Source organism: Vulpes vulpes, chromosome 5 (assembly GCF_048418805.1).
Source record: "Vulpes vulpes isolate BD-2025 chromosome 5, VulVul3, whole genome shotgun sequence".
NCBI lineage: Eukaryota > Metazoa > Chordata > Mammalia > Carnivora > Canidae > Vulpes > Vulpes vulpes.
In genome coordinates this window covers 65,424,420-65,446,608 of record NC_132784.1, presented here as the reverse complement: position 1 = coordinate 65,446,608, position 22,189 = coordinate 65,424,420, and the positions used below count along the sequence as shown (strand labels likewise).

At 46.0% G+C, this 22,189-nt stretch overlaps 1 protein-coding gene across 1 annotated transcript in view; it reads right to left on the bottom strand.

Annotated features, from left to right (window-relative positions):
• PACS1 (phosphofurin acidic cluster sorting protein 1) overlaps nucleotides 1-22,189 on the bottom strand; it is a 140,429-nt gene that overhangs the window by 5,082 nt on the left and 113,158 nt on the right. The window contains exons 6-21 of the mRNA XM_026004387.2: nucleotides 21,908-21,999; nucleotides 21,738-21,818; nucleotides 18,055-18,114; nucleotides 17,024-17,184; nucleotides 16,574-16,667; nucleotides 10,627-10,707; nucleotides 9,069-9,184; nucleotides 8,756-8,891; nucleotides 7,401-7,505; nucleotides 6,576-6,682; nucleotides 5,704-5,858; nucleotides 5,457-5,567; nucleotides 4,404-4,506; nucleotides 3,929-3,971; nucleotides 1,083-1,125; nucleotides 672-807 (exon numbers count right to left, since the gene is read on the bottom strand). Of these exons, the coding sequence (XP_025860172.1) occupies nucleotides 672-807; nucleotides 1,083-1,125; nucleotides 3,929-3,971; nucleotides 4,404-4,506; nucleotides 5,457-5,567; nucleotides 5,704-5,858; nucleotides 6,576-6,682; nucleotides 7,401-7,505; nucleotides 8,756-8,891; nucleotides 9,069-9,184; nucleotides 10,627-10,707; nucleotides 16,574-16,667; nucleotides 17,024-17,184; nucleotides 18,055-18,114; nucleotides 21,738-21,818; nucleotides 21,908-21,999 (1,624 nt within the window). The remainder of the gene's footprint in view (nucleotides 1-671; nucleotides 808-1,082; nucleotides 1,126-3,928; nucleotides 3,972-4,403; nucleotides 4,507-5,456; nucleotides 5,568-5,703; nucleotides 5,859-6,575; nucleotides 6,683-7,400; nucleotides 7,506-8,755; nucleotides 8,892-9,068; nucleotides 9,185-10,626; nucleotides 10,708-16,573; nucleotides 16,668-17,023; nucleotides 17,185-18,054; nucleotides 18,115-21,737; nucleotides 21,819-21,907; nucleotides 22,000-22,189) is intronic.

Below are 22,189 nucleotides of genomic sequence, written 5' to 3'. Positions count from 1 at the left end.
TTATTTTTTAGATTTTATTTATTTACTTGAGAGAGAGAGAGAGAAACAGGGAGCGTGCAAATGTGGGGAAAGAGCAGAAGGAGAGGAAGAGAGAATCCCAAGCAGCCTCATGATTTGGGCTAAGCATGGAGCCCAACATGGGGCTCAATCCCACAACCCTGAAATCATAACCTGAGCTGAAATCAGGCGACAGATGCTTAACCGAGTCAGCCAGGTGCCCCTCCCTCACTGTGCTTTAACAAGTATCACTGGGTAATACAAGCTAATATAGTAGACCTAGCACAGAACCACGACTCAAACCCAGGTGTGCAGGACTCCCATGGCTACACTCTTTCCACCACGTTGGGCAGTCCCCTAGCAAGACGCCTGCACAGCACTTTACAGGCTGCAAAGGGCCTCTCTGCTGTTTGTCTTATTCAGCTTTTTTACCCCAGAAGACATATGGGGAAAAAAGTATCCTGCATTATAAAGAGTGGTTCTACTTGCCCGGCTAGTGACCTAAGTCTCTGAATTTGAACTCCACAAAGTTCTTGCCACTATCCGGCTTTCTACACGCAGTATGCCATCATTGTTGTACAATGCTGCAGGCAGGCAGTGGGGAGTCAGTCAGGTTCCTGGGCCCTGATGGAGGGGTTTGGCAGGAAGGAGAGGTATAGGTAAGAGCCCCTTACCCGACAACGGCGAGGGCACTGCTCATGGATGGGGATGAAGGAGGGGTGGCTGTGGTATCTCGGCTCAGGCCTGAGCTGGAAGGCGGTGATGTGGAGGGCACAGTAAGGCTGACCACAGGTGAATCATCTCCATCACCTGTCATGGGGACAAACACAGTTGGCCACAGGAAGCCACCCCTGACCAGTAGGTGACAAGGCGTGAGGACCCCTCTGTCTCAGCTACACCTGAGCCTTAGACACCTCCCCACTCTACCCTGCCATCACTTCACCTGGGAAGTGAGGATGCCCATAAGTCTTCCTGCTCAAACTCTGACTTAACCTTAGGACACCCAAAGTCTTCACTGTCTGGCCTGCTGGACTAGAGACAGGGCATTACCCCACCTCACAGGAGCAGAAGGGCCCCAGGCTCACCTGCAGTGGAAGGAGAGTCTTCAACCAGACCCACTTTCACCACCTGGGAGAAAGAAGAGACACTGCGTTAGATCCTTTCACTAAAGCTGGACACATTTTGATCTGTTTGGAAGCAGGTGATTAGACACAATAGCCATTGCTATATATTATTATTTGATTGTAGGCTTTAAAAATCTTTGCAAATCCAGAGTAACCCAGATCTGATCTTTAAGATATGTAAAAAAATTTTTTTTTAAATATTTTATTTATTTATTCATGAGGGACACAGAGAAAGAGAGAGGCAGAGACACAGGCAGAGGGAGAAGCAGGCTCCATGCAGTGAGCCTGTTGTGGGACTCGATCCCGAGACTCCAGGATCACGCCCTGAGCCGAAGGCAGAAGCTCAACTATTGAGCCAACCCAGGCATCCCAAGATATGTTAAAAAAAAAATTTTAAAGATTTTATTCATTTATTCATGACAGACACACACACACACAGAAAGAGAGACAGAGAGAGGCAGAGACACAGGTAGAGGGAGAAGCAGGCTCCATGCAGGAGCCTGAGGTGGGACGCGATCCCGGATCTCCAGGATCACACCCTGGGATCACACCCCAGGCTGAAGGCAGGGCTGAAGGCAGTGCTAAACTGCTGGGCTACAGGAGCTGCCCCAAGATATGTAAAAATTAAGCCCAGTTCTAAACAATGAGGTTTGGGCACATGAGACCTCATGGTTCACCTCTGGGAAGGGCAAAGCCACCCTGAAGGCAGGAACACTTCAGTGTTCTGATCATGTTTCTTCTAAGACCACATGGGTAGGAGGCCATCTTCCCATGTCAGAGAAGTGAAGAGCCACTGTGAGAAAGCTTGGTAAGGCAGCATGTTGCGGGGGAGGTGCTCTCTGAATGCCTGTGACACCAAGCAAGGGAGCGTGCTGAAGTGCTGATACCAGGTTCCTCCTTTCTAGACTTGCTAAAATCTGGGAGGATATGGATAAGAAGGTGATCGCAGGCACCCCTGCCCCTTCCCTACCTCAAGGAAGTGGTATTGATTAAAATTCCCAAAGAATTTTAAATTTCTCATGGAGAATTCAGGGAAGGATAGAGGGGGCCCTCCAGCGGCCAGCAACATGCACAGCTAGATAGAGACTGAATGTCACAGCTTTGGTTTGAGATGACAGGTGAATTCTGGGGAAGTAGCAGGCCCAGGGCCTATTACCTGGCAGAGGGGCTAGGAAGTGCTGTGAGGTCATGGAAGCTGGGCCCTGGGGACTGGTGGGGAGTGGAGATCACATGCAGATGGTCCCCTCAAGGTTGCTCAGAATACAGTGCTGCTATTCACTGAAGTCTGTCCCAAATTCTCTATGCATCCTTATTTTAGTTCCCAGAAAATAACACAACAATACTCTCAACTTCCTGGATATAATTCTCCTTGTTCCCCTGGCATTATTATGAGGCTGTCAATTCCTTTGTTTCAATTAAAAAAATTTTTTTTATATTTCTCTCTTGTCTGTGAGGTCAGAGTGGGCAGCAACCCACAGCTCCATGAAGATGGAAAACAAATCATCAGCCTAGGCTACAGGCCATAGTTTATAGCCTTCATTCAACATGGCTATGGGAGTAGCCCCAATAGCTAACAGGGACTGAGTGGACCATTCAGACAGGAAGCTTTAGCAAGGCACAAGAAGGGGTAACTGAAATTCTCCACACTCAGGGATCTCTTACGATCACTCAAGACATACAGAACCTGGGCTGAGCACAGAATAGGCTCTCTGTCTGCATATGCCGCCCTGACCAAAGCTAGGAGATCATAGGAAAAGATACAAGCTGATTTGGAAGGGAAATTCAACTGTCTCGTACATGGAAATCTGAATTTTCAGCCATGCTTTTGTGGTGTGCTTTGGCCCCATAGGGTGTCAGCATTGTCATCTCTGGGGTCCCTCTCTTGATTGGTCTCTGCGCAGCTACTGCCAAATGAAAGGCTACTACCACCGGACATCAGAGATATCCAAAAGGTTTCCATTTTGTTTTCAAAACTAACTCATCTAGAGATTCTTCTTTGATTAAATAAGAGGGGAAAGAAGGGACCTTCTTTTCAGTGGTACATCTAACCCCAGAAATAACTACTTCTTGGACTTCTCTTCAGAATATCATCTGAAGAGATGATTATTATTTCATTTCTTTTTTTAAAAGATTTTATTTATTTATTCACGAGAGAGAGAGAGAGAGAGAGAGAGAGAGAGGCAGAAGCACAGGCAGAGGGATCCATGCAGGGAGCTCAATGTGGGACTTGATCCTGGGTCTCCAGGACCACACCCTGGGCTGAAGGTGGTGCTAAACTGCTGAGCCACCCGGGCTGCCCCATATTATTTCATTTCTGAGGCAGCTTTCTTTTTCCTGGAGCCTGTAGAAGCTATGCTCTGGACATCATTCCCTAGGCCGAGGCAGTGGTTCAGGGCTTGGTGTAAAAGATAACAAGATACCAGTGATGATCTGAGGATAGTCCATGATTCAGGAAAGGAGGACACTAAAAGGAACAGCTCAGTGCATATCCCAGCCCAGGGTTTCTTGACCTGGGCACAACTGACATTAGGGCCAGATCAATCTGTTGTAGGTTCAGTCCTGTGCACTGCAGGAAGTTTAGCAGCATCCCTGGTCTTTAACCATTAGATGCCAGTAGAACCCCAACTTCCAGCTGTGACAACCAAAAATGTCTACAGACATTGCCAGATGTCCCCTGGGGGCAAAAATCACTTCTGGATGAGAACCACTGTCTAGATGAATCTTGTGTGTGTGTGTGCACATGTGGGGAGGGACAGCAAGGCCAGGAGAATGGGTGGGGTACAAAGGAATGAGGACACAGAACTTACACCAATGAAGGGGATAAACTTCTGATAGGAGTCTTCATCAGGGCTGTTGGGAGAGAAAGGAAAGCCTTACAGTTAGTGGGTAATACTGCATGGAGAGCTGGGGATACAAGCTTTTCATATTTTATTGTGGCTTCAAGAGAGTCCAGACACCACACTTTCCATCATGTCTCAGAATGCCATGAAGCCATGAAGAGCCACAGATGGAAGCGAAAGACACCATTCTGCATACTACATCAACGTGAATTTCAGTCTCTAGGATGGACTTCTCATATACTAAGGGCATATCAATTTGGGTGGGGAGGTCTAGGACAAGGAGGGGAGGCAGTAAAAACTCTGTCTCTGTCCTTCATTTTCTCTTGGGTGCCTATGAAGGGAAATGGGTGGAGGGAAGGAAAATAGGGAAGAGCAAAGAAAACTCAAGATTTATCTAGCCCACTCACCCTATTTTCAAGAAATCCCCTGAAGTCAAACTTACAACTTATGTCTGCAGGTCAGCATGGCTTCAGCCACAGGTAGCTGGTGTGTCACACCTGCGCCATTGACATACTGCATGACTCGCCCTACCACGTCCAGTTGCTCTGCAGAAAAGACAAGAGATAACTACCAATTTACTTCAGCAGGCAAACCCGAAAACCCTCTTAAAGAGACCCCTTTTGTTGAGACCCATCAGAAGACCCTGGGAGTTGTGGCAGAGAAAGGGTTCTAAAGATCCTCTGGTTTCCAATCTCTGCAGTTCCTCAAAGTTCAGCTTTTTTCTGGGCTAATCATACTCCTGCATCTATTTTGCTCAAACCAATCTCATAACCTAGAGGAAGCCCTCCATTCCACCAATCTCTGCCCATCACTTCCTTCAAGGTCTAGTGATGCATTTACTACTCCTCAGCCTTGTAGAGCTCAAGCTCACTCTAAGCCCTGCCACTTTTACTCTGTATTTCAGAGCAAAGATATGGTCTGCACAGTGTTATCTGCTTATCAACAGTTTGCTTAGTAACTATTCTCTGCTTCTTCTTCTTCTTTTTTTTTTTAATTTATTTATGATAGTCACAGAGAGAGAGAGAGAGAGGCAGAGACATAGGCAGAGGGAGAGGCAGGCTCTATGCACCAGGAGCCCGACGTGGGACTCGATCCCAGGTCTCCAGGATCGCGCCCTGGGCCAAAGGCAGGCGCTAAACCGCTGCGCCACCCAGGGATCCCTATTCTCTGCTTCTTATATTTGATTTCTACACCTAGAAATGTTTTCTTCACCACCTCCTCAAGCCCTTCCTCATTCCTAGATGTTTAGGAGCAGAGCAAACAGCAGAGACTAAAAACATCCAGAGTGAGGAAGGGCTGCATATAGTGGGCTTCCTCCTAATAAATACTTACCAAAAATAAATAAATAAACAAATAAAATAAACATGCAAAGGGATTGGGAGTAGAACCACAGGGAGGAAAAGAAGTACGCTCTTCTGGCCTTCTCCTCTGGCCAAGACTGGCTCTCCATGCACCAGGCAGCATCCTGCCTCAATTCCTTGCACAGGGCTATTACCTGACACTGGGGGCTCCGAGCGACTGAAGAGATCTCTCCAGCCAGAATCCAGGAAGGTACTGCCATATCTACTGTCGACTGAGCCCAAGTATTTGGCCACAGGGTGAGAACCTGGGGGATGGAAACCAGAGATGGTGAACTAGTTAAGGGGCAGAATAACGGCCTGGGCTTTGATCTCCCTAACTGTCCCTTTCTAGGGTCCAGCCCCAACATGCTGCTTCAGGAATGAAAACTGCCCCATCTTTACCGAGGGGAATGATGAGAAAGCGCATGTAGCCAAGCCAGTCAGAGGTCTTGCTTGCCAACGACTTGACAAAGAACCGAAGGATGGAGCTCAGGTAACTCTGGCCTCCCACTGCTGCCACCTTCACCGGCCTTGGCATGGAGGAGTTGCAGTTGCAGCTGGGAAGCAAGGGAAGAGTCATAACTACATCCAGGAGGTTCACCAGTGTCCTTGCTCAGACAAGGCCCCAAGCTCTGACTTTATTTGCTCTCAACAACCCACAGGGAAAAAATAAGCCAATAAACAAAATAATACACAGAGAGGCAACAAACTATGGTGCTTTTGCAATTAGGAGAGAAATCCAGAATCAAATAAAGCATGTAATTATCTACAAGGAAGAATTAGCTTAGGCTAAGGGGAGACAATTTGGCAGCGCTGCCAGGGCCCAGCAGTGAGCATGAGCCCAGATGCCTGGAAGGCCCAAAGTTCTCATTCCCATTGGCAGGGCCTCCCAGTCCCTCTGGGGAGGTTCTGGGGAGAGAAAGATCTGACTCTGGATGCCAAGCAGCATGGCACAGATAGAAGGGTGAGAATAAAATGTAAAACCCTGGTTCTCTCTCCTTGATCTTCTTCATCCTGGGTTTAAGAAGAAGATGCAGCAGGTTAAGGAGTCCAGGTAGGGAGGCAGGGAGAGCAGGAAAATGACATTTTCACACCCTGACCTCTGGGGGCCAGCAGGGACATCAGAACATCATGGCCTGCTGCTGCCCAACCACACAGTGACCGAGGATTTTTGGTCTGATGAGGCCAGGCAGTCCTGTCATTGCTTAGAAGTCTGGGCAGGAGAATGAGGTCAGAGGGAATCCCAAAGGGCAGGAGATAAGTAGAGCCCTTACTAGCGCTGGATACGGGTGAGTAGGGCAGACAGCACGGCCTGGACCTCTATGGTGGAGCAGGTACACACAACAGGCTTCCGTTGGTCCTGGAGCAGCTCTGCCACGTACTGGGGGGCAGGGAAGGAAAGGGCAAGGACACAGGTGAGGCCACGCAGCAGGGACGCAGCTCCTCCACAGGCATCAGGAGAGTAAGGCCCGGCTAGAGTTGCAAGGCCTTGTCCTCTGTCTTCCAGACCAAAGCTGGGCAAAGGAGGTCAGGTTTCTGGCTGCCAGCGAGGAGAAGGTGGGGCTAGCCCCCTACAGATATACTAACCAGGAAATGTGGGAAGGCTAAGGAATCTTTAGATTCTAATGCTGTCTCTGCAGCATGTGTTCCAGATGGCAGGGCTGCTAGGAAAAAGGGATTCTAACACCAGGATCTAACTGGATGGACAGTGGTCACTAGGAGCCAGAGGGGACTGGCTCTGCCTCTTCTGAATTGCCTTCATGGCAACTAGGGGTGGCCACCTCTGGCATTTTATAGCACTCCGTACCTCTTAAGATACCTTTATTCTGTTATGCTGACAGGAAAACCACACATAATCACCCTGGAAGGAAGGTAGGATCAGTTGCTTTTCCACAGATGAGGAAACTGAGGTACAGAAAGTTAGTGACATGAGGTCCCACAGGCTAGAGAGTGACAGAAGTGGGACAGGAGCCCAGAGTTATGGGCTGAGTTCAGGGAAGAGGGGCTGAGACATGGGGATCATTTTCCTATTTCTCCATGTCCTGCCTCTTGCTCCCCAGAACCTCTTCTCCCCAGCCCTGCCATCTTTAATGCTTTACCTGGCCCTGCCAGTCAGCAGTGTTGACAAGGATGACATTTTCTGGGAGGGCTGCATCTGATACAAGGATCTGATTCAGTTGGTCATATACCACCTTTCTTGGAATCTGCAAGGACAGAAGTGCCTGTCAGACAGCCCCCAGGGAGCTTGAGGGTAGGGAACGATACACTAGGTTAGAGAATCTCTGGAGCAGGGGTATTCAGAGAAAACAAATACTAGGAATTTCTGGAGGAGATCCAGTATCCCACTGGCCAGAGCAAAATGGAAAGGAGGATAAAGAGTAAGCAGAGAGTCCTTAGAGAACACACGCAGACACCAGGAACAAAGGCACAGCAGTTGTCCTGACAAAGGGAGGGGAGATGAAACTAGAAAGGTAGTCAGTATCCTTGAAGGGTAATGAGACAGCATGAAGAACCAGGAGAGGAGGATGGAGGTAGCAGTTAGCAGGTGCTCACAGAAATGAAAATGAAGGCAATGGGGAGAGAACCAAGGAGCACAGCAGTGAGTGCTGTGTGGGGAGCCCCACTGTCACATGGAACAAAAGGTGCTTTAGGAACAGTGATTAGCCAGAAGGACGACACCTCGCCCCAGGCACAGGCTATTCTGGTCTCCAGTTCATTTTCAGCTATGTAAGATCATCAAACTCAGGAAGCTACGCTGACACAAACTTTCTTCTTGATGGTATTATTTATCAGGTAAATGAACAGGCTTCCTCTTAATTCTAGAGGAAGAGTAGTTGTGTGAGGTATGTCAGTTTAGAAAGGTTCCTTCTCCAAGCCCCCAGTACATTCACTGGCCTCCAGAAAAACATAATTCCTGAGGTCCGGTTTCATCTGCTTTTCCAGCCTACTCTTAGGTCTTTCTTTCTTTTTCTTTTTCTTTTTTTCTCTTAGGTCTTTCAATCAAAATATTTTAATAGTATTGATTTCCCAGCTTGAAATCACAATCACTGGCCCACAGTAGAGCCTAAGGTATCTGAGCCCAGGTGAATGATGTTCAATGAGATGTTGATGGTTGCTGTCCTCTAGAACAACTGATTCACCGCATAATCTCCAGACTGATGTCTGATGGAGGCAGAACAAACAAGGTGTGGAAATGCCACTTGGGGCTGATGGCAGGCTGTAACAATGCTGCTGTTTCTCACTCCCTCCTCTGCTCCCTAAAGATCAGCACCAAAGCCAATTCCACGCTAGTAGTAATAACACGTTAGACTTCTCTGATTTAGATCTGTCTTCAAGACACACTTCAAACCATTCCTCCTTTCCTCTCTGCCTAACTGCCCAAGGAAGATGACCAAACAAAAGTCAAGGTCTAGGGATGTTCAGAGGGTCCCTACCTTGAGGGGCAATGGGGTACCTGTGTGCTGTGGCCCAAGTCGGGGGACCGCTCACTGTCAGAGCTGTTGGTTCTCTCACTCAGGGGCTTGGAGAGCTGCCGCTCCTTCAGGGGCGTGCTCCTCTTCTGTCGGGGTGTGTGCACCCCATCCATTTTGCTGCCAGAGATGTGGAAAGGAGGTAGTTAAGTAGCCCCTGTGACCCCAAGGCCATTGCTAGTCTCACTCTTTCATAGGCCACAAGCCTCTGCTAAATATGGTCACAGCCTCACACTATCTGCTTGGGTTCTTTAATTCTACCCCATGTTTTAGAATTTTCTTCCAATCTTTGAGTACCTGGGAGAAGCAGAACCTTGGAGATCCGTTTTACTGGACTTCATGGGAGTTTTGACCTTCTCTGGCACAACCAGACTTGTGCTCACATCTCCAAACATGTCCTGGTCAGTGATTTCCTGCCATGGAGGAAAGGAAACAGCAAGGGTTACTTCCCTGTCAATGACCACCTAGGAGCCTCATGGGTCCTGAAGGGGCCCATCACCATCACAGAGAAAGTCAGTCACTTGCTCTCTTTTCCTCGGAAGCACATGGTTCTGCAGCTTACCCAATGTGGAAGATTTCCACATTGTGGAAAGTTTAATTTAACTGAGTATACCCACTGTGCTGGGCACAAGTTTAACTTAACTGAGTATACCCACTGTGCTGGGTACTGTCTCTTGCTATTCTATCTGTCCTCTGCATTTATGAGCTATGTGTCAACACACAAACCTGGATTGATGATCTGGACTCTTTAGGTAGTAAGGAGAATTTTAATCAGGAAGTGACATGATTGGAATTTCATTTTGAAATGACCTCTGTGCAGTATGAACCAAAGTTGGGCAAGAGTGGAAGCTGGGTTTTCAGATTGCTGGTGAACTATAACGTGCAAATGGAAAGCAAGTTTTATTTATTTATTTATTTATTTATTTATTTATTTATTTATTTGACAGCAAGTTTTAAATTAACCTTGTATCAAGCCTAACGTATGGTTATATACCAGATCTTTAATGTAGCATTATTATAGAAAACATAAGTCTGAAATCATTCTTTCTTGGACTCCATTCAACCACCAGGTCTCACTTGAGGCTAATGCATAGTACATCCCCAGATGGTATGTGGTTAAGGTTCTCTGCTCCATCCCACCCATGGCTAACCTCCAAGAATATATTCTGAGAGGCCCAGTTTAGACGTCCCCCTCCAGTCAGAATCACTGTCCTTCACTGCGCCTTCACAGAGCCTCTGCACCAGGTGTGCACAGATTGGCTTTCCTCCTGCAGAGAGGCATCTTGACAGCAGAGACCATGGCGTTCTCACCTTTACATCTTCATTGCTCAGCACTATAGCTGCCCAGTAAATGTGTGAGGAGTCAATGTCTAAATTTGGCACCTCAGGCAATTCATTCCATTTCTTTAGGGCTTGGCCTGCCCTCCTGGGCAGCTCCACTCTCTTAGTGGAAGGACTTGACCAATAATCACTTAGAAATTTAACATGTAGGCTGCCTGCTCATTCTAGGAGCTACACTGGAGGAAGGGATGGTTTTTCAGGGGAAGAAGATACTGGTTATCATCTCTCAGAAGTAAATAAGGGTGACAGATAGTGAGAAGTTATCTAAATTATCATTTAATCAGATCTAATTAAAGAACAGAATGGGGAAATTTCTGGTTTGCTAATTTGGGGAATGATCTGGTCTTCAGGGTAGGTTACATTTCATGGGTAAGGATTCCAGGAGAAAAGAGAACACAGGACATTCACAAGTCTACAGATGTAAGCAAAATTCCCAGGGTGGTCCTGAAGGTCTTTTGGCTTTTTTTCTAAAGGCACAAAAACTATGTTAGACAAGGGACTGAGCTGCACATACCAGAGTATCTGTTTCAGTCAAGCTGTCATCTTGATTTTTAATCCAAGCAGATTTGACTTTTTCTAGAGCAGCCAATTCCATCTGCAAAAATTATAATAATTAGTCATCACCAATCCAAATAACTACCATTCTAACTGGTTTTCTAGGTCCCTAAGAAGCTTAAAATACTTCCACTTAGTTTGAAGACCTCATAAAATCTTTGGAATTTTCATCTTATAAGGAGCATGTTTTTGTGAAAACCAAGTACCACAAGGGTCAGTTATTTCTGTAATTGTTAAATCTGTAACACAGTGAGATGCAGAACCCAGCAGTTCTGACTCTCACAAGATGTTACAGGTAAGAGAAGCAGCTCAAAGTTTAGACAGCTTTATATGGGATCCACAAGGTCTCTGACTCTGGATGCAGTAAACACCCTTACCCAGGATGGACATTTGGGGCCTCTTCTGCTTGTCAGAAGTTGCTAAGAAGAAGGGAGAATCTTTGACTTTGAGACTAAGGACATCCGTGGTAGCCAAATTTATTTTGCTTGATAGAAACGTCTACAAAACCCTCAAAACAAATGAATATACTAAGCAAAAAGATACCCACTGCTAGGCCATTGAAGTGTGAATTAATCTCTTTGTTTCCAACTCTTACTAGTATTTCTTATAAACATTAAAAATTTACTTTGTAAATACCGATGCATAGAGCTAGATTTTTCAGTTTTGCTAATATTGTTTCTGGCTGTGCAGATGTCAATGTCAAAGTCAGGGGAATTTGAGGGTTGTGGGTCTTAGATGTAGGGAAGGTATGGGCCTTAGTGAATCTATTTGGAGACCAGGGAGTCAGGAAAGATCAAAGATATCCTACTTCGTCCTAATCACTCAATGTCCTTCCTTTGAGTAAATTAAGTAGTACTGAGAAGCACTGGGCTTATAAGTATAAGGGATCACTTGGCAAATTCATGAACAAGCAAAACAAAAGTAGGCCCTCTGTCATATTCTACACCATGGTTTTTTCACCTTAGCCCTGTTGACATTTTGGGCCAGATCCTTCTTTGTTGTGGGAGATGTGTCCTGTGCACAGCAGGATGTTAAACAGCATCCCTGGCCTCTATGCATTAGATGCCAGCAGCAGCACTGCCCCTGCCAGGTGTGATAATTAAAATGTCTCTAGTCATTGCCAGTGCCAAATATTCCTTGGGAAGGAGGCAAAAATCACCCCTGGTAGAAAACCACTGCCCTAAACCATCTACAAGATTAACCCAACATAGTTTGACCAGACCTTATGACTCCAGATCTTGAGATTGTTTACCTCAGATTACATAGCTAGTTCATTTCACATTATCTATATGAATAACCAATGTTAACAGAGTCCAGAATTGTGGGAAAGTCTCAGTCAGATCTAAGACTGAAGATGGGGGCACATTGGTGGCTCAGTAAGTTAAGCTCTGACTCTTGATTTTGGCTCAGATCATGCATGTTTTCAGAGTCATGAGGTCATGATCTCAGAGTCGTGAGATGGAGCCCTGCATCGAGCCCTGTGTCAAGCTCTGTACTCAGTGAGGAGTCTGCCTGAGAGTCTTTCCCTCCCTCCATTCCACCCTACCTCCACAAACAGGCATGCTTTTTCTCTCTCTCTCAAATAAATAAATAAATAAATCTTTAAAAAAGACTGAAGATGATTTCACTCAATTTTGGATCTCAGTATGACAAATGAATTAAACAGACTTGAGAGAATGAATTGGGCAGTAACACTATTTTGTTGGAGGGTTGTTTTTTTTTTATTTATTTTTATTATTTATTTTTATTTTTATTTTTTATTTTTATGATAGTCACAGAGAGAGAGAGAGAGAGAGAGGCAGAGACACAGGCAGAGGGAGAAGCAGGCTCCATGCAGAGAGCCTGACGTGGGACTCGATCCAGGGTCTCCAGGATCACGCCCTGGGCTGCAGGCAGCGCTAAACCGCTTCACCACTGGGGCTGCCCATGTTGGAGGGTTTTAAAGTAGTATGTCCTGTTGTCAAGTCCTGTGACAGAACTGTTTCCATGGTAAAATTGCAACAACTTTCACTTGGATTGGGGTTAGAGGGAACCTGCTGGCTATTTACTGACTCTACCAGATGTTCCAAACAATCCCATTAGAAGCAAACTCCCAATTCTCCAATCTCTATTTCTACAAATACGAAGGGCTTCTCTCACCCCAGAACACTAGCTGTGCAGTAGCTGTGTCTAATTGTGTAGTACTGGAGGCAGATGCTAGCAGTCTAAAGCACTCTCCCCATGGGGTGATGCTGCAGGAGGAAGGGTATGTGCCCCCATGGGGGCGAGGGGGAGCAGAGTAGGGTAGTATTTTAGGCTATCATTTTTATGAAGTACTAGTCTGTAACACCATTATTTATTGTACAATGGAACAACTTTTAGCAGCAGGCAGTCTTGGCTGAAGGGCTTTATCTCTTGACCTCCCTAACTGAAGCATTGTCAAAGCCTATTGTTATCAGCTTGGAAAACTAAATTATCTTGCTACTGTGTGCTCAGTCTTGGGAAAACTCAACAATGCTAATAATTTTTAAAAATTATTTGACAGAGAAAAAGAGAGAGAGCATGCTTGAACAAGCATGGGCAGAGAGGGAGGGAGAGAATCCCAAGCAGACTATGCCCTGAGTGTGGAGCCCCACTGGGGGCTCGATCTTCTGACTCTGAGATCATGACCTCATCTGAAAGCTTAACCAACTGAGCCAACCAGATGCCCTAACAGCTGTAATAATTTGTATCAGCAGAAATTCCTTCTGATTCCAGTGATAAACTGAATCCTCTCAAATTTGGGGAAAAAAGATTAAGAAAAATAAATAACAACACTAAGAAATCAGAGAGAAAGAGAGAGAGAGAGAGAGAGAGAATAAAAATTGGATAGCATGTGCACACCTGCCTACATACGCACAATCTTAGTATTTTTTCCCTAACATATTTGGAAGTTCTCTGTGTAAAAGCATAGCCTCGCTTTGTAGTTCCCGAAGTGCCTTTCATACTAAAGGATTCCAAAGTTCCACATCCACATCAAGACATATGGGGCTCTTCAAAATAGAAATATCACAGAGAATCAGCTAGGCAGGTTTGAAATCTGGCCAACAGAACCAGGATTTGAAGGACTCACTAAAAAGACATCTAGATTCTAGCAATTTCAGGAGACCAGAACTGAAAGGGTTTTAACAGACTATAATGAGAAGAGCAATAGCAGCTTCCGTTCACTGCATGCTTTCCATGTAATAAATCAATCCATCTATCAATCAAGCACCACACTAGAGGACTGACTTGCATTCTCTCATTGTATCTTCACACTGCCTTACAAGGCATGTGCTTTTTATAGGTACTTTATAGATAAGGAAATGAAGGCCTGGCAACTGCCCCAGATCATTCAGTCAGTGAAATGATGGAGTCAAGATTCAAACTCAGAAGTCTGACTCCAGGGGATGCCTGGGTGGCTCAGCGGTTGAGCGCCTGCCTTCAGCCCAGGATGTGATCCTGGGGTCCCGGGATCGAGTCTCACATCGGGCTCCCTGTGTGGATGGAGCCTGCTACTCTCTGCTTAGGTCTCTGCCTCTCTCTCTCTCTGTGTCTCTCATGAATAAATAAATAAAATCTTAAAAAAAAAAAAAGTCTGACTCCAGAGAACATGCTCTCGGCCCAGTCCCATCTTGCCCCAAATGAATGTTATGTGTGGACAGGGACCCTTATGCCATCATATTGTAAAGACTGATACTCAATTGATTTTTGAGCTAACTGGGCTGCTATGCCAACTCTAAGGCACTTGAGGCTCAGAGCTTTGGTGGTTTTCCCCTCTAAATCATATTAGCCATGTAACTGAGACTAAAGTAGAACTTACAGACCCGTTCTATCAACCCAGAAATACCTTCATTAGTATAAAACACTGTATCACTTTAATAACAATGATCCCTAGCCTTTACTGAGCATTCATTATATATTAATAATTTAACTGCATTTTATTACAATACTCCTTGTCTGCATTTCTAGGACACTATGAAATATATTACTCCTTCATCCAGGTCCCAGGTTGCTCTCTAGAAGAGTCATCCGTTATATTTATATTTAAGAAGGAATCTGGCTGTAGTGGTCAATGATCTGTCCACGTGGACACTGACAATTCAGCAGGGCCATTCAGCAAGCAGCCCTTTGAGAAAGAACAGCTGCAAGCCACATAAACAGTAGGGTGAGGCCTCAGGTCTGGATCAGAGTGCAGGGTCTACAAGTAGCATGTCAGAGGCTTCTCTGTTGGAGGGATTCTGCTCGTGTACCACAGCTTTCTTTTCTTTTTCTCAATATTTATTTATTTATTCATGAGAGACACAGACTGAGAGAGAAGCAGAGACATAGGCAGAGGGAGAAGCAGGCTCCTCACAGGGAGCCTGATGTGGGACTCAATCCTGGATCCCAGGATCATGACCTGAGCCTAAGGTAGGCACCCAACCACTGAGCCACCCAGATGTCTCTGCAGTTTTCTATCCCACATTTCCTCACTAATACCACCTGCTGCCTCTGTCCTAGGGCCAGACAGTGCTCACTGTGCATTTTATTTATTTTTAAAAAGATTTTATTTATTTATTCAGGAGAGATACAGACAGAGGCAGAGACACAGGCAGAGGGAGAAGCAGGCTCCATGCAGGAAGCCTGATGTGGGACTCAAACCCGGGATTTCGAGATCACGCCCTGAGTCAAAGGCAGACGTTCAACCACTGAGCCACCCAGGCGTCCCTCACTGTGTGTGCACTTTAAAACCAGGAAGAGGGGGATGCCTGGGTAGCTCAGTGGTTGGGCGTCTGCCTTTGGCTCAGGGCCTGATCCTGGAGTCCGGGGATCGAGTCCCACATTGGGCTCCCCATATAGAGCCTGCTTCTCCCTCTGCCTATGTCTCTGCCTCTCTCTGTGTGTCTCTCATGAATAAATAAATAAAATCTTAAAAATAAATAAATAAATAAATAAAACCAGGAAGAGGGATAAGGCGGGAGGCAGCCCCACCTGGTGGCAGCGAGCAGTAAGGCAGCCCATGAGCCGACCCATGAGCTACCAGAGTCTACAGACACCTGCCTGGGACAGGGGGCGGCCCATGTGCAGACACAGTGCTTTTCAGGGGATGAAGTGCCTCACATGCTTCACGTATCATTTCCTCACAATTAATTCCAATTTGCAAGGTGAGTTTTGTATGCCCTTTGTTAGAGTGTAAAGAACACGAGGACTTAAAGGATTCAGTTTCTGGGCTTGAAACAGTAAACCATAAACACTAAAACACTAAAATCATGCACAACATCTTCCCTTTAGTTGTAAATGAGGGGAAGAATAGCTTTGCAGGGTCTGACGTAGATGCAGCATCTGCCCAGGCTCTAACAGCAGATCCACTGCGAGGGAGAGCCTTCCCGAGCAGGGACAGAGCATCACCCTGGATCATGTTGCGCTCTTGTGGTCCTACAGGAGACAACACTTTCCTCTTGATCACCAGGCAAAATGGAAACCTGCCTGCTAAATTCCTAATTCTTTGAGGGTACTGTCCCCCTCTATGAATAAAGACTAGGTAGTGTCTCTGAACAGACCCTGTGGGCTTCCTGCTCCTTGTTGTTCTTTCTCTACCTGGAAAGCAGAATTGCAGGATGCCACACTCCCAGCTACCATGTGACAGATGATGAAGGAGAAATTTGAAGTACTATGCATTCTGAGGGGGAAAGCTCCAAGTCATGGCAGGAACTGACCAAAAAAGAACATCCAAATAGCCACAGCAATGCCCATAAGGAGAACTAAGCTCCCAGCTAGGACTTTGATTAGGATACCCAAGGTTGAAACAAGATGAGACTGCTCTTCTGAGGCCACAAGATGAGCCAAGAGCAGAGTGCCCAGAGGGTTAAGCCCCAACAGTTCCCTGGTCCCTCTCCCCGACCCCCATAGCCATTGGTCTTGCTCACAGGGCTGGTGGTGTCTTTGCCGAGGCTGCCCTTGCTGTTGAGGCTGCCAATCTCCGTCTGTGAGCTGGACTGCGACATCCCCTCAAAGAAGGGCCTGTAGCGAAGAAGCACAGCCAGGGTCAGTGGCCACCAGGGCTCAGAGCAGCAGCTCATGGAATTCTGGGTAGTGATGGTGTTCAAGACAGATTGACAAAAGGCATGAAGGATGCCCGCTGAGGGCAGAGGGTGGACAAGCAGGACCTGGACCAAAGGACTCCAGACTATCAGGACTTTTGTCAGCTAGAGGCAAAAACAGTGATCTTTATCCAGACAGCTGGAGGTTCAACAAGGGTGAGGAGCCAAGACACCTTGGTGATGGAGGGGAAGTAGGGGAAGGGGTCTAGGAGATTGGTTTGGCTTAGAAAGGAGAGATGCAGGGAGTAAATTTGGTAGAGCAGGTTTGGCCCTCACTTGAGCTTGGGCTTTGGAGTGCTAAGGATGCTCTCCGTCTCCTCCATTTCAGGGCCACTGTCGCTGGGATTATACATTTCCAGACTATCATACAGTTCATCCAAGTCCTCTTCCACTTCTCGTATCTGCTCTCGGGATACATGTTCCAGTCCAAAACCCACCTGTAGGGGAAAAAAAAATCTTTGAGTTTGGGGTTACCTCTATTAACAACTATGGTAGATGTGCAACTCTTTCCTCCTAGACAGGTACCAACTGGCCTCCTTAACTAGTTAATCCTCCTTAAGAGATAGGCCATAACTTCACACTCATTGGGGTGATCTTGGTGTCCTTTCTGTGATCCAATCTTGAGAGCAGGGGTGTGGTGAGGCCAGCTTTCCTTTTCAGGGCCTCCCTACCACTCCATACTGTGTGGACATGGCATGAGGAAGAAAAGCCGAAGTGCTAATGTACCTCTGCCAAAGAACAGGTCCAAGAAAACCGAGAAGACTGTGACCCTGTGCAGCCTGGTTCTGTTTTCCTGAGGAGCTCACAGAAGGACAAAGAAACCTCTGACCAGTTTTCCTCTCCATCTCTTTTCCAGTATACTGAGAAGAGAAGCCTGTGAAAACTGGCACCAGGTGGGTCAGAGCCCAGGGAGGACACTGCCTCTCTATTAAAGGTCAATTTTTGGTTACTTAAAGGCTGACCACTGAGGTCAGGCTGATGTGCACAATGTTTCCCTTCTGACAGGAGGGAAAATTAAACAACAATGGGATTTGTTACTAATACTCCATACCAGGGGGGTGGTATTAACCAATAGCTAAGTATAACCATGTTACCCCTATCTCCCGGTACCGTGAAACCTTGGGTGATACATGAAAAGCCTTTCTTTCTCCTCTCAAGGAGTTTAAAGTCCTTTTTTAGCTATTCTCTCACTTGGGGGGGGGTCCCGCAATCCTGACTCCCAGTGGCAGGAAAGAGTGCACCCCAGGAACGAGGGTGAAACTCAGGGAATTCTACTCACCATCAACCTCGGGAGTAAGGGGTCGTACCTCATCTGAAACTTTAAACCGCTTCAGGAGGGCCACAAACTTCTGTTTGATGTTAGGTTGCTGTAGGAACAGATCACACAAAAGTTCTCAAACAATACCCACCTGTGGATAGTGATCAAATTAGGTCAAGAGAGTGATCCAGAGCCTACTTTTGTAAGGAATCGTGGGAGGACACGAAGACAGAAAAAACAGCCTCTACCCTCTGGCATGTAAAACCCACCAGGGAAGCAGGCACGTGCATGGTTAACACCAGAGCAGTTCCCAGGGCTGTGGGCATAGATAGAAGGAGGAGGTCTCATCCCTCCCTAGGGCCCTCTGCTACCCATGCAGGTCCAGCTCATCCCATTCTCCAGTCCTTCAGAACCACAGTGCGGCTTAGTGATTTCCACCTGCATATGCACAGGCATCTCAAGCCCAGCGTTTCCAAGAATTGATCACCTTCTCTTTGTGTTCCCATCCTGGGTATCATTATCACCAACCCCCTGATTACGGGAGTCTGAACCTAGAGTATCTCCCTTCTCCTTTCTCTTCACAGCCTGGTGTTCACTAACTCCTACTCTCTTTTTCATCTGTAATACCATTGTTTTCCTTCAGGCCTTTCTCTCCATATCTCTGTGGGATCACTGCAATGGCCTTCAGCCACCATGCCCCCACCCTCACACTCCCAACCAGTTTCCAGTCTTGTTCCCTCCAGAGTCCACAGTGATCATTACAAATGCAAATCTTATCAGGATACTCCCCAAATTAGAGGTCTTAATTGGCCCCCAGTGCCCAGAGAACAAAGCTGCAGCATCAAGCCTATGTCTGTCTAAGGGCCCCCTGTCTAGCCTCACCTCACCACAGAACATCTCTCCCTCCTCCCCCACCATTCAAGTGGAAACTGCTTATAGTTCTTTAAAGAATGGTGTGTTGCTGTATACCTCTGGGCCTTCATATATGGTATCTTCTTTTTTTTTTTTTTTTTTTTTTTTTTTTAATTTTTTTTTTATTTATTTGTGATAGTCACACAGAGAGAGAGAGAGAGAGGCAGAGACACAGGCAGAGGGAGAAGCAGGCTCCATGCACCGGGAGCCCAACGTGGGATTCGATCCCGGGTCTCCAGGATCACGCCCTGGGCCAAAGGCAGGCGCCAAACCGCTGCGCCACCCAGGGATCCCCATATATGGTATCTTCTGACTAAACATCCTCTCCCAATCCACTTGGTGTTCTATTTATTCTTAGAAACCCATCTCTCAGCATTTGGTCTGTGGAGTTCTTTTAGCGTTCCTGCTCAGAGTAGGTCACTTTCCCCTGACCACCATTGCTGTCCCTTACACCAAGCTCTATCTTCTGGTATCTACTCTACTGTGTTTTAGTAGCTGGTTTAGATGTTGTCTGTATCCAGACACTGTGATCTCCCTGATGGCATGGACTAGACCTTTCTTATCTCTTATGTTTCTAACTCTAGGCACAATGATGGTTCCTAAGTACTTCCTGACTGAATGATAGACTTGCCATCTGGAGATGGAAGAGACTAACTTGCAAGTAAAGGCTGAGCCAGGCCTTCAAGAAAAAGCAGGGAGAGGGAAGATGGAGAGGGCATTCATAGCAGAGAAAAAAAAAAGAGCAAATCAATGAGTGTATCTAGAACAAAGTATTCTTGGTAGGGAAAGAAGAATGTGTGAGTGCAAGGAGACAGAAACTAATAATGAACCATTACTAAGTCTCTGGTAATCTGACTGGAAAGTGCCTAGAGCTAAAAAAACAAAAACAAAAACAAAGAACAACCTTTGAGGGAGAGGATTTTTTTTTTTTTTTTTAAGATATTTATCTATTTAAGAGAGTGAGAGAGGGCAGCCCCATTGGCTCAGCAGTTTAAGCACTGCTTTTGGCCTGGGGCATGATCCTGGAGACCTGGGATTGGGTCCCACGTCAGGCTCCCTGCGTGGAGCCTGCTTCTCCCTCTGCCTCTCTCTCTCTCTCTCTGTGCCTCTCATGAATGGATAAATGAAATCTTTAAAAAAAGAGAGAGAGAGAGAGAGAGTGAGAGAGCACAAGCAGGGGGAGGGCAGAGAGAGGGAGAAGCAGGTTCCCTGCTGAGCAAGAAGCTTGACCAGGGGCTCAATCCCAGGACCCTGGGATCATAACCTGAGCTGAAGGCAGACGCTTAACTGAGCCACCCAGAGCCCTCGGGCAATGGATATTAATAGGAGCACTGAACTCTGGTCATATAACTGGATGAAGCTATGGTTCATATAAAGCCATGGGGCAAGGTGATTTATGAAGCTCTAGGAGGCACCCTGTGGGAAGAAAATAGGGTCTCTCCATGGTTACAGAGCAGGAGAAAGAAGAACTTAACAGAAGAGGCTACAATACAGAGTGATCCTCCAGTCTCTTCCCATTGCGAGTAAAACAGTGTAAAATGTCTGGGCTCTGGGTACCTGCTTTACCCAGGCCATTTTGGAGTGCCAATCAAGGATTAGATACCAGAGGACAACAAAACTTGCTCTCTCTAGTTATTCATTATTCAATGGAGGCAATCAAGGCCATAGTCTTGAGGATTTACATTTAAGCCCAGTGATACCTAAGGATGCATGGAGAGATCATAGTGTGGTTTCATGGTGAAAGCCAGGCTCAGATGCAATACATTTGGAAGGTCTGGCCTACATTTATTTCATTCCTGCAGGTGATAGGAATCTCTTCTTTCGGGGTCCCTAGACTAGTTCTGTATTAGATAATCAGGATGTGTCTGGGGAAAAATGAAACTGAAATTCTAGCTCCTTTGACTCTCCCACACTTTAGCATAGTAACTCCAGAATCAGTTAAAGTTAATCTAGATTGAGAAACAGACTCTGAACTATAGAGAACAAACTGATGGTTACCAGAAGGAGAGAGGTGGGAAATGGGGAAAATAGGTGGAAGGGGTTGAGAGTACATTTATCATGATGAGCACTGAATAACTTATAGAATTGCTGAATCACTGCATTATATATCTGAAACTAATATAACACTGTAGGGTTAATTCTACTGCGATGGAAATTAAATTAAATTAAACTAAAACACCAAAGAACCCCCAAAGTTAACCTAGAAATCCAGGTATTAAGTGTCTCAATCCAGGACTCTATTTTTACCAAAAATAGTGACTTGAGGAAATCTGTGGGAGAAACAATTCAGAGGCATTTGGCTTCTAAGGTTATGGATCCATTAAGGCAGGAACTATATCCAATGTAATTAGACCTTAACAAATCCACAGTTCTAACCAATAACCTATTATTTCTGGGTTAAAATGGTGAAAAATGATGATACCCCTAGAGAAGACTGAGGCTATATATGTGGTAGGCAAGATGTAATTTGAAGTTATCACCTGGAGAAGGGACAAGGGATGTCTGAGGCATTCTGTTTCTTAAGGAAGCCTTACCTATTTCAAACTCTAAAACAAGTTTTTTCAACCTATTTTCTATCCTGAGATAACCTGAAAAATATAACATGCTCCTATAAGTAACACTGCTTCTCAACAACAGTGACTCTTAATTAGGTGGTGGTGGTGGAGGAAAAGGAGGAGATAAAGGGGTATACTGGAACCTCTACGGAATGGCTGTGTGCAAATTTTTAAAAAGACCTCAGGAGGTTTCAATGTACCACTCCCATCCTACCTCCAAACTGAAAATCTCAGCTAAAACATTCCCCAGATCTTCGAGGCTCACCCTTGTGATGGCAGAGGCTGAGGTTAGTTTCCTCCGGGTCTTCTTCACTTTCCGTAGGTCTTCATCTTCATAGAACAGGTCCTAAGTGGGTAGGTGGATGGAATGAAATCCCAGGAGGGTCTGGAATTATTTCTGAGACACTCTACCTGTGACGGGCTGTGGAAAGTTACCTGCCCATGCAATGGATCATCACTGCCTTCCTGTTCTGATGAAAAACTCTCCTCCTCTTCCTCAGAATAATTGTCAATATCAGGAGAACGATCTGGAAAGAGACACCTTAGTAAGACAACCTTGCAAAGCAAAGATCTGGCCTAAGAGAGTTTGGTTGGCTGGAATCAGGGCTCCTGTCAAGTGGAAATATGGCTGGGGTAGAGGAGAGTGCCACAGCCATGGCAGGCCATGTTTTATTCTCAGGGATCTCTAAACTTCTCTTTGATAGGAATATTTTAGGT